This window comes from Hirundo rustica, chromosome W (genome assembly GCF_015227805.2).
Source record: "Hirundo rustica isolate bHirRus1 chromosome W, bHirRus1.pri.v3, whole genome shotgun sequence".
Classification (NCBI taxonomy): domain Eukaryota; kingdom Metazoa; phylum Chordata; class Aves; order Passeriformes; family Hirundinidae; genus Hirundo; species Hirundo rustica.
This window is the reverse complement of record NC_053487.1, coordinates 19,549,879-19,565,706: the sequence shown is the minus strand read 5'-3', so window position 1 is coordinate 19,565,706 and position 15,828 is coordinate 19,549,879. Positions and strand designations below refer to the sequence as shown.

The window sequence follows — 15,828 nt, the reverse complement described above, 5'->3', positions numbered from 1 at the left end:
GGGTGTGTTGTAACAGATTTAATTCCACATGATGTGAATTCACCCAGAGTATTCCCAACGAGGTTGTGACTGCTCAGCTAAACACAATGGAATAGCTCAACCAGCCAAAAATGGCAGTTAGAATTCTAGATTGGAATGGCAAATGGAATTTTAGATTTCTTCATCAAATGTTATCAGAAAAAAATAAATTGTTCCTTATGAATATGACCAGTATCATTATTTGACAGCAATAAGACTTCTTTAGGCACAGCTTTCTTGCCTCCTTCAGCATTCATTGTTTTAATTCCTGCTCTTTCTTTCTACCTCCACACCCTCTCTGTAAAGTATTTTTTTCTCTCTTGTCCTCAGTCTCCTGCTGACCAGTGTAAGAAAATCCATGCTGGTGATGAGGTGATCCAGGTCAACCACCAAACTGTGGTAAGTATTTTGGAAATTCTGTGCTGCAGCCTTTGCCTGTTCCCAGTGGTAAAAAGTACTAATTCTTCTTTGCCCAACCATATTACTATTATTGTTATTTATGTCTTTTTAAACATCATATTCACTGCTTATTCTTAATAAGAAAAGGCCCAAATTGAGTCCATAACCAGCCCAGAGGTATTAAGCCAAATTTACATTTTACACAGCTGCTGTTCAACATCATACTCTTCTTATATAAGGAGATACAAGAATATTTCCTTGAAGTTCTTAGACTTCTCATTATGCACTTGCCAGCTGGTTTAACTTCTCTTCTTGAACAGAATTTTGCATTCTGTTTAATGCAGGATCCAGATTAATTATGCAGAAGTGCTGTAACAGCTGTGTATTCTGAATCTGTTGGGGGGAAGATATAAAAATGATTAAAGAGTTGATAGAAATCTGCCAAGTCTGGGGTTTGGGCCTTCTTGGATGGAGATTTATTTTTAAGATACGCATAAGCACGTGGATGCTGAACCTCAGTATTGCAGTGTGGTATATTTTTTATGAGACTAGATGACCGCCAATGGCAAAAGGAAAGGGTTTGCTCTCTATCACCGGGTGGGATATTACAGCTTTTATTCTTGAGTCCTGCCCTGCTTGGCTGGAGCCCTTCCCGATGGCTCACCGGTGCCAGAGAGAGTGAGGCCTTTCCCGTATCAGGGCTTTTTCCCCAGGGGGCAGGGCCCAGAGGCAGGGACAAGACACTACCCAATCAGGGATAAAGTGGGAGGGGAACAGAGTTGGGTTACAGCTGAGCAAGGACAAACCACGTGATTACAAATCTGATGAAACACAATATAAACCCAATTAATGCATTACAACATTTCCCCTTTTCTTATTAAATTAAGAATGAGGAAGGCTCAGTTCATGGGAGATGCTCAGAGTTCGGACCTTGAGTACCTTTAAAGTTGCAGAAGAAAAATGACCTTTAGTGCAAACAAACTGTCTAGAAAAACACTGTTAAGGAATAATGATAATTAGAAGGAGAAGGTTCGGCGCTTTTTCCTCCTCCAGGCAGCACTGGCCAGTTGTAGGGCCTCTGCAGGTGGCTTTGCAGTTTTAGGGATGAAAGGTTTCACCCACTCAGCTGGCACCCACTTGAGACCTGGGGGAGTGGACACATAGGCGTACCCACGACCCCAGGTGACCTGATCACGAGGAGTTTTTGTTTCTCTGGTTGCTGGATCCTTTACTATCATATCCAGTGACTTTTGCTGAAAGGCAGAACTGGTTAAAGCAGGATTATTTAGTTTAACATTTGCATTTTCTATTTTTTTTGAAAAATTCCCTTTGGACCTTTGAGGCCTCCTGCCCCCATTGTCCCAAAAGTCTAGAAATTGCTTCTTTAAAGGGCATTGAGATACCCAATGTCCCGCCTGATCGCACAGGAGACACGTTGTTCCTCTCTTGGGCAGTGGCCGTGGCACAGGTACAGGAGGCACGGTGTCTGCAGCAGCAGCTTTTTGTGGCGCCTTGACTCTGGAACTGTGGTTTTGATGAGCTTTTATGAAGGGAATCTTCTTGGTACACACCTGGAGCATGTCATGTAAATTTGGAGCTGGTTCTGTGGACAGGCTGAGGATAGCTGCCTTGCACTGTTCGTTTGCATTGGCCAGAGCCAGGACCTGTTCCTGGGCTCCTTCTTTCTTAACCTGTAACTCGATAGCTCGGGTTAACCGCTCCACAAATGTTACTAAAGGTTCTGATGGAAGCTGCTTTATTCTACTGTAAGGTTGGACAGGCCCATTGGGCTGGATTGCTAATTGAATTGGCAGATTCTTATTATCAACAGCCGTTTCAGGATTTTGCCAAAGCTCCGGAAGCAAATCTTTTTGGAGGTCAAAGGGAACTGTAGGATTCCTTGCTAAATTTGCTTTTAAACGGTTGTGAAAGTATTCTCTTTCATATCCAAATTTGGCCTGAGCTTTGCATAAACCCTGAATCGCTTGTTGGGGGAAGGGGTCCCAATTACTGTGGACAGCATTTCGTCTTTTTGATTGTTGATATGTGAAAGGGGTGGCAGAAAAGCCAGGATCACTTCCTGCTTCTGGGTTCCTGGCTCCCTCCCCCCCCCCTCCAGGGCATGGGAACCAGGACTGTGGGCAGAGAAACCGTGGGAACCAGGGGCAGGGAGGGGCTGGAGGCTTGAGACACATGGGGAGGAGTCGGAGGGCAGAGGTTTGAAGGTAGGGGGCAGAGTCAGAGGAGAGGGCAGTGCCAGGGGCGGCACCGAAGGGAAGGAGGGGTCTGGGGAGAAGAAGGGATTGTGGGAAGGAGGGACAGACAAAGGGAGAGACTCCTCATGGCTCGAGAGCACATGGCTTCAGCCATTTTGGACAAAGGAATCCCCTCCATCTTGTGATGCCCCCACCTGGGGACCACTAAGATGGGAGGTTTGAGCACTCAGACTGCCTGCAAAGGTACAAGCTGGGGAAAATTCACAAAGAACTGGCTTTTTTCCCTTTTCATTTTGCTTTTGCAATGCAAACTTAATTTTTAAGCTATAAAAAGCAAAATTTGCATTTTCTTTATTATTAGATGAGCCAGATTCAACTATTTTTTTCGTTATAGCCTCCCAAAATTCTGGGAAGCTTATTTGCTCTAATGATACATGTGGAAACTGAGAAAACAACCACAGAATTAAATTTTTCAGCTGTTTCTTTGAACAATGGGTCCCCCTATCATCCAAGGTACTTAAAATTTGGTAATAGACTCTTTTTTGAGTCACAGACAGCCTAGCACCCATTTCTGGCTCAGAATTTAAGTTTCTGTGTCCCCTTTAACTGTGACTGGGAAACCAAAAGGAAAAAAAAAACCTCGCTGGAGAGAAAAAAAAGCCAAAAAGGGGAAACAGTTACCTTTTCCACCCACCCCCCCCGGCTGCTGAAAGAAAGCACCTTGAAGGTTTTTACTCTGAAAGCAAAAACCTTCCTCAAAAGGAAAAACCCTTTTCCCTGAGGTTCAATGCCTCTTAAAAAGATTTTCCCTTAGAAAACCGAAAGTGGTACTCACCAAAAATCCAGCGTTCCTTTCCTTTCTTTCCCAATCACTCCTTTTGCCTGAGACTGACCCTTTCTGGTGCAAAAAGAGCTTCCAGTCCCAGATCCCAGGGTCATCTTTCCATGAACAAGTGATCACCTTCCCTGGGAGCAGCCTGCCGGTCGGGTGCTTCTTTGTAGCTCTCTGATGGGTTCTTTTAAGTCCAAAGGAGAAAACTACAGCCTTGCCTGTGGAATCCTGTGTTTTGGAGACTCCACAGCAAACGCCAAGCCTGACGGATCTGTGTCTCTGCGTATGTGGGCTATGTTTCGTGACTCACATACCTGCATGAGGTTCTTCGGCCACGTGCTCTCAAAGTGGTTCTTCCAGCTTTTTGGGAACCTCTTGTGGCTTTGAGCCGCACGTAAGGTGCCAGATGTGGTATTTTTTTTATGAGACTAGACGACCGCTGATGGCAAAAGGAAAGAGTCTGCTCTCTTTCACCGAGTGGGATATTACAGCTTTTATTCTCGAGTCCTGCCCTGCTTGGCTGGAGCTCTTCCCGGTGGCTCACCGGTGCCAGAGAGAGTGAGGCCCCTCCCATGCTGTTGCCCAACGAAGAGAAACACAAACCACAAAGTAGTTTATGCGGTGCTTTATTCGGGCCCGGGGACCCGGGGACTAGCGTCCCAAATCAGAATCCCACCGACCCTCATTTTCTTACAGGTTTTATACTATTTCTTACAGATTACATCATCAACGTACGTGCTATACATGACATTTCAGTTTAACATTAATCCTCTAATTTCTATAGACTATATCCCGTTCCCACAACACCTGCTTCCCTATCTCTATTTACACAAAGGCTCCCACCATAAATTCTATTCTTCTTTGACCACCGTGAGCACCTAACCGCGACGTCTTGGTCCGTTCCTCATGCTTCGTTTGTCAGCACATTCTTTCCTTGTACTTCTCCTAGCAACATGGCTAATTTCCAACAAGTCCCCCCTCTTGAGCATTCTTCAATTCCGTTGCAAGGATGCTCAATTTCTTAGGTTTGAGTCTCAGCTACACGAGGTTGTATCACTTCTCTTCGGGTAACTGCTTGTATTACCCTTTTGGTGTGTGCCCCTTCTTTCAGAATCATTCCTAAAAGACATCTATATACAATGATCACTACAATTATCACAATTACAAACATTATTACATATTGTATTATAGATGATACCCAACCGGAAACCTGGATCCCTAAGGAGCTCAACAGGGCTCCTACTCAATTATGCTCAGCATCTTTTTGTATTTCCTTTGTTTTGGATTCTATTTGTTCTAATTGATCTATATCTTTTTCTATTTCCTCCGTCACGTTTGGGATGTGCACGCAGCAATGGTCCACTCTGTTTCTTAAGTATCTACAAACCCCATGTTCCTTAAGTAGCAGTAAATCTAATGCCATTCTATTTTGTAATGTCATTCTAGTAGTCGCTTGCAGCTGAAGATTCAAGTCTCTAAAACCTTTTTTAGTTGTAGCTGCAAGCCTCTCCGTCTGTCCTAATAATCGGTACAACATCTCCCTGTTTCTATAAGATGATATAGGGGCAAACAGTGATTCTAACATCCATCCTACTTTTACTCCATCATCAGGTTCATGCCAATCTTCCTGAATCGAAGCATCATCTTCTATCTCCCTTTTCTTTCTGCTTACTAATTCCTTTTCTTGCAGCTTAGAAGTTTTCCAGAATGGGCATAAGGTAGGAACCCCTAATGTAATTTGTGTAACTGCACTATCTATGGGCATGTGCGTAGTCCATAATCCATGTCCCATAACCCAAACTAAATTTCCTGGGCTCCTAACTGTGGTCGTCTTGCAATCCCAGGGCTCCTTTTCTTTCTTTGCAAGGGTGTGATTATATCCTCTACATTCACATCCCCACTGCAACAGCACTCGCACTGGTTCAAGTCCAATCTGCACTGGTGGAGTGTCACAGGTTAGTACCTGTGTACAATTCCATAACTCCATCATCTCCACCTTTTTCCTATATTGTTCTTTGAATAATGACTTCTGCCCAAAATCTTGATTCTTTTTCCCTTCCCACATTATGCACCAATTCACTTTCCCTAGGTAACTATAAGTTTCTAACAGACTAGGTCCCCAGATTGTTTTCCACTCCTCCATTGTCATTGTCTCAGTGGTATTTTGACATACTTCTTCTATCTTCTTTCTCTTATTCCGAACTCGGATCTTATCGCATGGCTTGGACACTTCTCCAATCACCAAACAATTTCCCTTAAGCTTGGATCCTCTATCCATCCATAATATCCTGGTATCTGCTGACAATTTTGAATCCTCTATCCATCTATAATATCCTGGTATTTGCTGACAATTTTGCTTACTAATCTTTCTTCGTAACATACAAACCTCTACCCAGTCTAAAATCTCCTTAGACACTATTTCACAGTTCCAGGTCACATTCGCGGTGGCACTTGGCATCTCCCTTATGGGTATAATTCCCCACGGGATCGGGTCTCCAGCCGCTTGAGGAAGAGGCAGGCAGGCTGTTATTGAAGTTGTATTTTGCATTCTTCCGAAGTCTCGAATTAGTCCTACTATTAAATTTTCCTGTCCTTCTCTTATTTTTAGGGTTTGATTTCTCTCTGGGACCTGTCTGGTAACTCGTATGTCCCTTACTCTTAACGTTACCTGACTGTGACCCCACCAATTATCTCGGGCTATCCAACACCAATATTCTCCTTCGTCATCCCCTTTCTGTACATTAGTAATTTGCAATGCTATTTCCTTTCTCCCTGCTGTGATTTTATACTTTGATCCCGGCCTAATCCTTGTTTCATGCCACCACCCATACTCAGTGTAATTTTGGGATATTGTACAATTTAAAGCAATATTTTCTCTTTCTACTGCTAAGATTGTTCTTTCAGTTGCTCTTATTCCCTGATCCGGGTTTGTTCTAGCGACCACTTCCCGAAGTCCAAATCCTCCATCTAATCCACACTTAACTATACACAGATAATTCCCTGCCATAGTTGTTGAAGCAAAAGATGTGATATTATACCACCCGACCCCTTTAGACTCTTTCTTCCACTCACTACTTCCTTCCTTCAATTGATCCCATTCCATCTCTCTCTCTTTCCACCAGCTAATCCTTATTCTTCTTTTGCATTTATTCTTCAAGGTGTATTGACAACTAATTCTCAATGGTGGGCCCAACCAAATATCCTGGCTTGTTTTCAAGGGTGCTACTATTACCGAACCTGCACTGGTATAGTTTTCATTGATAATTTCCAACTCAAAATCCCCATAATCAAAACTACTTTTTATCCATACTACACAGGTGTATCTACCTTCTCCAGAAGCTGAGATTTTAGGAATCCTTAAGGTAGTGTTTCCTGATTGCTGATGGTCATCCCAAAGTGTTATTATTCCTTTACTTACGATGTCAAGGCCTTTTCTCCATCTCACATTAATTTCATGGGATCCAGCTTTCTGGTTGTCAGAAAACAAACAGGTTAATTCAACATTTCCACTTTCCGGTACTAAGACTAAAGGGTCTGGTACATGAATTATAACTGCTGAGGCTACTAACTGACAAACAATCAGTATCAAGATGATCAGGGCTTTGTTCGGAATACCATCCGGGTGTCCGTTATGGGCTGCACCTCCCATCTCGTCGGTACCTTCTTCACCCTGGTGTAGTGTATCCAGTTATCAATCCCAGCGACCTTGACGGCGGTGTACGTGGTCATCAGCACTTGGTAGGGACCATTCCATGACTCCTTCAGAGGCTCCACGCTCCAATTTTTCACGTACACATGGTCTCCCGGCGAGATGTCATGAACTGGGTTCTCTAGTGGTAGCGGGCGGTTCCACTGCAAGGCTCCCCGTACAGCTGCAAGAGTCTTATTCAAAGATAACACATAATTTAATAATACCTGGTCTCCTGTCAAATGGGGGTCCCCCTGATAGGTTACAGCATGATAAGCTTTACTATACAATACTTCATACGGACTGACTCCTATCCTCTCCCTGGGTTTTATTCGGATGCGCAATAATGCTATTGGCAGAGCTTGGGGCCACTGAATTTTGGCTTCCTGGCAAATCTTTTTCAACTGATTTTTCAATGTTTGATTCATCCTTTCTACCTGGCCACTAGACTGCGGTCTCCACGGAGTGTGTAAATCCCATCTAATCCCTAGCGCCTTGGCTACACCTTGAATGATTCCTGCCACAAAATGTGGTCTCCTATCTGATGACATTCCTAACGGGATTCCAAACCGGGGGATTATCTCTTTCAAAAGGGTTTTAACCACTTCCTTTGCCTGATTCGTGCGACAGGGAAACGCCTCCGGCCATCCTGAAAAGGTACATACATACACTAAAAGATATTTATTACCTTGGGCTTTAGGCAGCTCCGAAAAGTCTATTTGCCAGTAGTCTCCAGGCTGTGGGCCTACCTTTAACCCTCCCATCTGAACCTGTTTTCGCACTAGGGGATTATTTTTCACACAAGTGGGACAGGTTGCATTAACCCGCTTTGCCATTGTTAACATCTGATTAGAGATTACCTCATTCTTTAAAAATTTTACCAAGGCCTCCGCTCCCCAGTGGCACTTGTAATGTTCAGTCTCCAAGATTGCTCGCATTATCTTCGCAGGTACTACTACCTGCCCGGTTGCTGTTACATACCACCCTTTGTCATTCTTCTGAGCTTTCACCAGGTGGGCCAGCTTCACGTCATCTGGTAGGTATGGAGGCTCATCTTTCATGTAGGAATCCGCCGGATTTCCCTTAGCTGGAATAAGAGCTGATTGAATCTTTATTTCCTTCGCCACTCTTTTAGCCGTTTTATCTGCCAATCGATTACCTTGGTATATCTTTCCATCTTCTTTTCGGTGTCCTGGCACATGCATTACTGCTACTGCCTCGGGTTCTCTTACAGCCTCTAACAGGAGTAGGATCTCGTCCCTATGTTTTATTGTTGACCCTTGAGACGTTAACAATCCCCGCTCTTTCCACAGAGCTCCATGTACATGCACCACCCCAAAGGCATATTTTGAATCAGTCCAAACATTGACCCTCTTTCCTTTGCTCAGTTCGAGGGCTCGAGTTAAGGCTCTAATTTCTGCTTTTTGAGCCGAGGTTCCAGGGGGAAGAGCCTTTGCTTCTATTACTTGAAGAGTTGTGACTACCGCATAACCCGCATACCTGGTGCCGTTCTCGACAAAGCTGGACCCGTCGGTGAACAACTCCCAGTCTGGGCTATCGATCGGTGCATCCTTCAAATCTTCTCTGCTTGCATAAACCTGCTCAATTATCTCCACACAGTCATGGACCAGTTCCCCTTCCTCTCGGTCCGACCTGAGGAATTCTGCTGGGTTTAAATGGGGTGTTATTTTCAGTTCTATATCATCTTGTTCCCGCAGCAACGCCTGATATTGCAACAGACGGCTGGATAAGAGCCAGTGACCTCCTTTTTGCTCTAAGACTGCAATTACCATATGGGGCACATATACTTCCAGCTTCCTTCCCAAAGTTAGCTTCCTTGCTTCTTGTATTAGCAGCACCGTTGCCGCTACCGCTCGCAGGCATCCTGGCCAGCCGGAGCTAACTGTGTCCAATTGTTTAGAGAAATACCCCACAGGCCGCTTCCATGGCCCTATTTTCTGTGTTAGTACCCCTAATGCCAACCTGTGTCTTTCAGTAACATACAGCTGGAAATCTTTGCTCAAATCTGGCAATCCCAGCGCAGGGGCTTCCTTTAAGGCCTGCTTTAGTTCTAGGAAGGCTTTTTCCTGTGCACGTCCCCAAGTCCAGTGCGCTTCTTTGAGGGCCTCATATAGGGGCCGTGCCAGCAGTCCAAAGTTCAGAATCCACAGCCGACACCACCCCACCATTCCGAGGAAAGATCGGAGTTCCTGATGGTTTCGGGGGACGGGTATGGCGCAGATAGCCGCTATGCGGTTAGTCCCCAATTTCCGCACCCCCTTAGAGATTTCACACCCCAAATAGACAACCTCTGTTCTTACCAGCTGTGCTTTGTCTCGCGAAACTCGATATCCTCCTTGTCCCAGCATGTTCAGAAGGCTTATGGTTAATTGGGAGCAGATGTCTCGTTCCGTAGCTGCTAGGAAAATATCATCCACATATTGGAGAACCACATAGAACATGCTTGGTACTGTTACCTGGGTTGTCTTCCACTCTTCTAGTTCCCGAGCTAGTTGGTTTCCAAAAATGGTAGGGGAGTTCTTGAATCCCTGTGGTAGTCGGCTCCAAGTCAGCTGCCTTTTTCGTCCTGTGTCCGGATTTTCCCATTCGAATGCAAAATATTTCCTACTTCCAAGTGCCAGTGGGATGCAGAAAAAGGCATCTTTTAAATCAATCACGGTAAACCATTCAAATTTCTCTGATACAGATGTCAACAAGGTATAAGGATTAGCAACTACGGGATGAATATCTTTGGTTATCTCATTTATTGCTCTTAAATCCTGCACTAACCTATACTTTCCATTAGGCTTTTTAACTGGAAAAATAGGAGTATTATATTCAGACTCACACTCCTGCAAAATGCCTAAATTTAGGTATTGATCAATAATTGGGGCTACCTCTCGCCTGACTTCAGGTTTGAGTGCATACTGCTTCAGTCGTACCGGTTCTTTCCCCTCTTTTAGTTCTACTACTACTGGCTGTGCTGCTTTTGACTTTCCGGGGGTCCCAGTTTCCCATACCCAGGGAACTACAGCTTGCTCAATTTCTTCTGTAATGGGTTGGGGCTCTACCTCCTTAATAATGAACATTTTATCAATATTTTCTTCCGGAATTTCTAACTTGACCCTACCTCCTTCAAAAATAATTCTGGCCTGTAACATCGACAATAAGTCTCGTCCTATCAATGATTCAGGGCTATTTGGCATGTACAAAAATTGATGATCAAATTCCTTTCCCCCAAACTTTATATCTACTGGCCGAAGAAATGCCCTTTCTTCAATTTTTCCAGTAACCCCTACTACTTGTATCTTTGTGTCACTTAATGACCCTACCTGTGTATTAATTGCAGAATATGTGGCACCTGTATCTATTCTAAATTCTAACGGTTCTCCCTCTACTTCTATGATAACCTTGAGATCTCGGTCTAGTCAGCTCTGATTCTGATATTCCCCCATTACCAGCGCCTGGGCGACCTCTGCTGACGAATTCCCAAACTGCCTCGGAATTCCAATCCCACTATTCAACGGGCACTCATTTTTCCAATGTCCTTTATTTTTACAAGGGGCGCATTGGTCATATCCCAATCTCACCTGGCCCCCGCCACGACCCCTACCAAATCCTCCTCTGCCTCGAGCACGCCCCCTCCCATTACCTCTCCCCACAGCTTGCTGGAGTACTGCCAACATGCTAGCTTGTTGCTTCCTGACCGATTCCTTTTCCCGATTGTTATAGACCTTCCAGGCAACTTCCAACAATTTTTCTAAATTACGGGTATCCTCACCTTCCAGCTTCTGCAATTTCTTTCTAATATCCTCCTGGGACTGCCCCATAAAGATTAATGCCAATTGTAACCTTCCCGCCTCCCCCTCTACTTCCAGACTAGTATACCGTCTCGCAGTTTCCTTCAATCGTTCTAAGAAAGCAGAAGGGGATTCATTCTTTTCTTGTTTCACTGAATAAAGTTTGGACCAATTTACTGTCTTTGGAATGCCTGTTCTAACTCCTTCAATTAACAATTCCTGGTATTCCTTCAATGCTTGGTGTCCCCGTGCTGTATTGGGGTCCCATTCAGGGTCTTCCCTTGGTACTAATTCATTCAGAGTTCCATCCGCCACCCGCAACCTTATCATTTCTCTCGCCTTTTCCGTCATAGCCCGCAACACCATTTCCTTTTCAGTAGAGTCCATCAAAGTATCTAATAAAACCTGTAAATCATTCCAATCAGGGTTCTGAGTTTTTATTACCATTTTTACTACCCTGGCAGTACGGTCGGGATCCTCCCTATAAGATCCTGCAGATTGCTTCCAAATCATCAGGTCATTCGGGGAAAACGGAACTTTCACCATTACTCGATCTCCCTGGGGTCCCACCGCCTCTCTCAGCGGGGCCATTACGTGTGTTCCCCCCTCCCGGCCCCCTTTCTTAGAGACTAGGTGACCCCTTGTTCGTTTAGATATCGGGGTATGCCGTTTACTCTTGCCATCCCCTTTTTCCCTTGTTTCCCCACCCTCTTCTCCCTCTTCTTCCGAAGCGGTTTCAGGTGGGGGAGCGCTAGGGGAGACCAGTAGGGATACATCCTCCTCAGGGTCTTTATATTTAACTAGATAGTCCGCCTTTTGATCCCGATTCTCGCAACCCCGACACTTCTCATTTGCCACAGTTAGAACCATTATTCCACATTCCTTCTGCCAATCAGTTCTCCGTCCCAAGTAATAAAACAGATCCAAATATGGTATTTCTTCCCATTTACCATTATCCTGTAAATAATGCATCATTGGAGTAATAATATCAGGATTCAGCGTCCCATTCCTAGGCCACTGCATTCCCGCGGTGTCATATTGCGGCCAAACATGATTACAAAAATCAATCAACTTATCTTTAGCTAATTCTTGACCAAAATTCCCTTCTTTCCATTTCCTTATTAAACAACCTAGTGGTGAGTCCTCCGGGATTTCAATCCCTGCCGAGGACGTTTTAAACCCTTTAAATGGCAATATTTTTTTTTTTTTTTTTTTTTTTTTTTTTTTTTTTTACCCTTCTTTTAAGGCCTTTACCACTTTATATCCTTTACCACCTTATATCCTGCTAGCAGGTATTGATCCTACTCAACTTTCGTCGAGATTTACGGTCAATTTTTTTCCACCAACCTGGGACGTCCAAGCCCAACCGTGCGGATCGTAGGTCCGTCTTAATCGGCAGGCGTCTAAAATCCTTTAAGAATAAAGCACCTTTTGGGCTTACCTCGTAGTTGTCCGACAGGCGCGGGGTCGGGCACGGGTTGATGTCTCCCCAGAAATCACCTGGTGCCGGCGTGGAGTAGATCACCTCGCGAACCGCCCCAGCAACCTTCGGAGTCCTGCCGCGGTCGCCAGAAAACTGTTGCCCAACGAAGAGAAACACAAACCACAAAGTAGTTTATGCGGTGCTTTATTCGGGCCCGGGGACCCGGGGACTAGCGTCCCAAATCAGAATCCCACCGACCCTCATTTTCTTACAGGTTTTATACTATTTCTTACAGATTACATCATCAACGTACGTGCTATACATGACATTTCAGTTTAACATTAATCCTCTAATTTCTATAGACTATATCCCGTTCCCACAACACCTGCTTCCCTATCTCTATTTACACAAAGGCTCCCACCATAAATTCTATTCTTCTTTGACCACCGTGAGCACCTAACCGCGACGTCTTGGTCCGTTCCTCATGCTTCGTTTGTCAGCACATTCTTTCCTTGTACTTCTCCTAGCAACATGGCTAATTTCCAACAATGCTGGGGCTTTTTCCCCAGGGGGCAGGGTCCAGAGGCAGGGACAAGACACTACCCAATCAGGGATAAAGTGGGAGGGGAACAGAGTTGGGTTACAGCTGAGCAAGGACAAACCACATGATTACAAATCTGATGAAACACAATATAAACCCAATTAATGCATTACAACATTGCAGTATGTAATTGATATATAATTTAAATAGCTCCAGTGTTGCTGGTGCTACAGGTGAAAGGAACACTGGTATTTATTATTTCTTAGGCATGAGTAGTGACAAGGACAATGATAACTTCCTAAGAAACTTCTGATTTAGCTATTTCACTTTGTCCTGGTGAACCCCATCTCCAGACACAGCATCTGCAAAATTAAGAAATCTCTTTCTTTCTGTCACTTGTGTGAAGTGGAAATATGAAAGTCTGGCTATTAAAATCCTATGATTAGAGAGCAAATATTTTCTCTTGAAAAGAAGTATAACTTATTCATTTACACTTTAATGCAACACACAGCTCTTATCTGTATTAGAGAGTTCTCAGTTACAAGCTGAAATATGCATTAGACTGGCTTTCTCTATCAAACACACTCTTCAAGTGACAGATCTGATTTAATCTTTACTCCCATAGGTGAAATCCCCCATTCAGCTCCTCAAGAATTGGCTTTTTTAGCAACTCTTTACATGTCTGTTATTACAGCAGGCTCAAGGTTGTTGATACTCGTAATCCCTTTCCACCTGAGGGCACAGGACCAACAGCTGAGTCAAGTGCCATAAACAACTTTTTTTCTAAAAAAACCCAACCATAATATATTAATTATTCATTCTGAAGTTTCTAACAAGCCAACGAAAGAGATAAACGGCACTGGTTCTGGAAATTTATTCTTGCTTTGAAATGCCTGGGAAAGTCTCATTATGTCTTCAGTTTGGAAAATCAGGCCGTAATAGTGAGTGTTTGTGTGGTTCAGGGGTGTATGTCCAACTCTCACCCCTCATGGATTAGAAGTTTTAATATTTTAAATATCCCTTAGATCTTCAAGTGTGTCCTTTAATTCACTTCTGGCACTCCTTGCTGCAAACCACCCTCAACTCTGCTCCTTCTTCCCCTGAGTTATCATGTTATGATGATCCATATTTTGCTTATAATTAGCATTGTTTCCATTAGTGGACTGGAATAATTTAAAGGCAACAGCTCATTACATTTCCACATAATCAATATTCTAATATTAGCTCATAAAAGGGGGTGTAACCCATTTGAAATTAATGACTGGGGGGTAAGAGAACTTGCAGATCTCTGGTGTTCCTACAGGTTTTCCAGAGAAGATTTTTTCTGTGTTATCCTAACCAAGACATTTGTTTAAGATTGATATTTCTGCAGCATTTTGGTACCAATATTTTCTATTATATCAAATATAAATCCCCTTCAACACAATGTGTTTGGAAGAACCTGTTCTGAAGATGATTAGAAAATGTCATTTTGTCCTGCCACTGCTGGAAATACTTCCCCGAGCAGAGAAGGTATGGATCTCTTTTAGCAGATTCCAATCCTACAGCTGACTACCAGCACCATTTAATCTGATTTTGACTGAACTAGGCCAGTGTATTTTCTAGATAAATTCATATTCATTTAATATGATCATTTGAGTTTTAAAACTTTCATTGATGTTCCCACAACCTGTAATAAATTGCTCCGGTAGTTAATTATTCTCATTGCTGGGAGGAAAAAAGTAATTTTATTTGTAGTCTATATTTGTCTGGCACAAGCTTCCAGTCCTTTGATCTTGATTTATTTTTATCTCTTAAATTGGAGAGCAGGTTTCTCTTTTAGGTATTTTCAGGATGCAATCAAATTAGCTCATCACTTTTTTTTAGTAAGGTGGATAATTTGAGTTTTTCCAGTTTGTCATCCTAATGCATGACCCTTCTCGGCATCCTCTTTAAATTCCCAACAGTAGCACTCTGCATTTTTCACAGGGAGTTGTGATGCTGTCCAGGGCAAGGATTCACTCATGGGTAGCACAGAACTGTGGTGCTGAAAGAGTAAAAATGAGACTACAGAGCCCAGAGCTGTTCCAGGGGAGGGTTAGGTTGGATTTCAGGAAAATGTTCTCCCCACAGAGGGTGATTGGGCATTGAACAGACTCCCCAGGGAATGGTCACAACTTTTTAAAGTTTTACTTGACTTTTCCAATAGCTTTTCAATGGAGTTGAGAGTTAAGTGTTCAGGAGGTATTAAAGGAGAGCTGCTTCCAAATTATGTAATGCAGCAACTGAAAAAGTGAGAAATAAAAGCATTTCCACATGGAATTTGGTCTAACCAAGGAATACTTTGTAATACAATTACAAAGATCAAATAAAAAATAATAGTACTTTAAGCAAGAAATTAATTAAAGCAGGGGATTCACCACTGGCTGTTAAGATCATTTAATCATTATCCAATTTCCTTATTTGCTTTTCTGCTTGTTTTTCTTGCTTATAAGATTTTAATAAAACAGTGTAAGAAACTTTAAGTTATACATTCTAAATTACTGCCACTGTAACTCTTTATTTTTCCCTACAATAACAACAGGCAGCATTTCTGCCTGTGCCTTGTAGATTTTTACTTCCTCTCCCATAAAATTATACAGAAGTACTAAAGATGCCACTGTAGCACTTCTTTGTTTGCAAAATTAACAATTACTCCTTAGCGGTGGTGTACTTTCTGCTGCTTAGTTGAAATAGTAGATTTTATATTGTAATTCTTTTTCAGCATAAAATTATGAAAATTAATTTGTGTTAATGTTCCTTTTTGGACAGTTATCATAGGTTAGCACAATTTTGTTTTCTAGATATAGAGAAATGTAAAATGTTTTTCCCTGCCCTGACCGTAGCGTAAGTTGGGGGCGGGGGGGGGAGGAGGACAAGGACCTATCAAAAA

The 15,828-nt window shown here is 43.2% G+C and overlaps 2 protein-coding genes across 4 annotated transcripts in view; one reads left to right on the top strand and one right to left on the bottom strand.

Moving 5' to 3' along the window:
* Positions 1 to 15,828, bottom strand: part of LOC120764805 (uncharacterized) — a 195,059-nt gene that overhangs the window by 37,197 nt on the left and 142,034 nt on the right. The gene's annotated exons all lie outside the window — the stretch shown is intronic.
* Positions 1 to 15,828, top strand: part of LOC120764804 (connector enhancer of kinase suppressor of ras 2-like) — a 362,406-nt gene that overhangs the window by 250,627 nt on the left and 95,951 nt on the right. For all 3 annotated transcript variants that reach the window (XM_040088836.2, XM_040088834.2, XM_040088833.2), the window contains one exon: positions 349 to 417. In XM_040088836.2, coding sequence (XP_039944770.1) covers positions 349 to 417 — 69 coding nt within the window. The remainder of the gene's footprint in view (positions 1 to 348; positions 418 to 15,828) is intronic.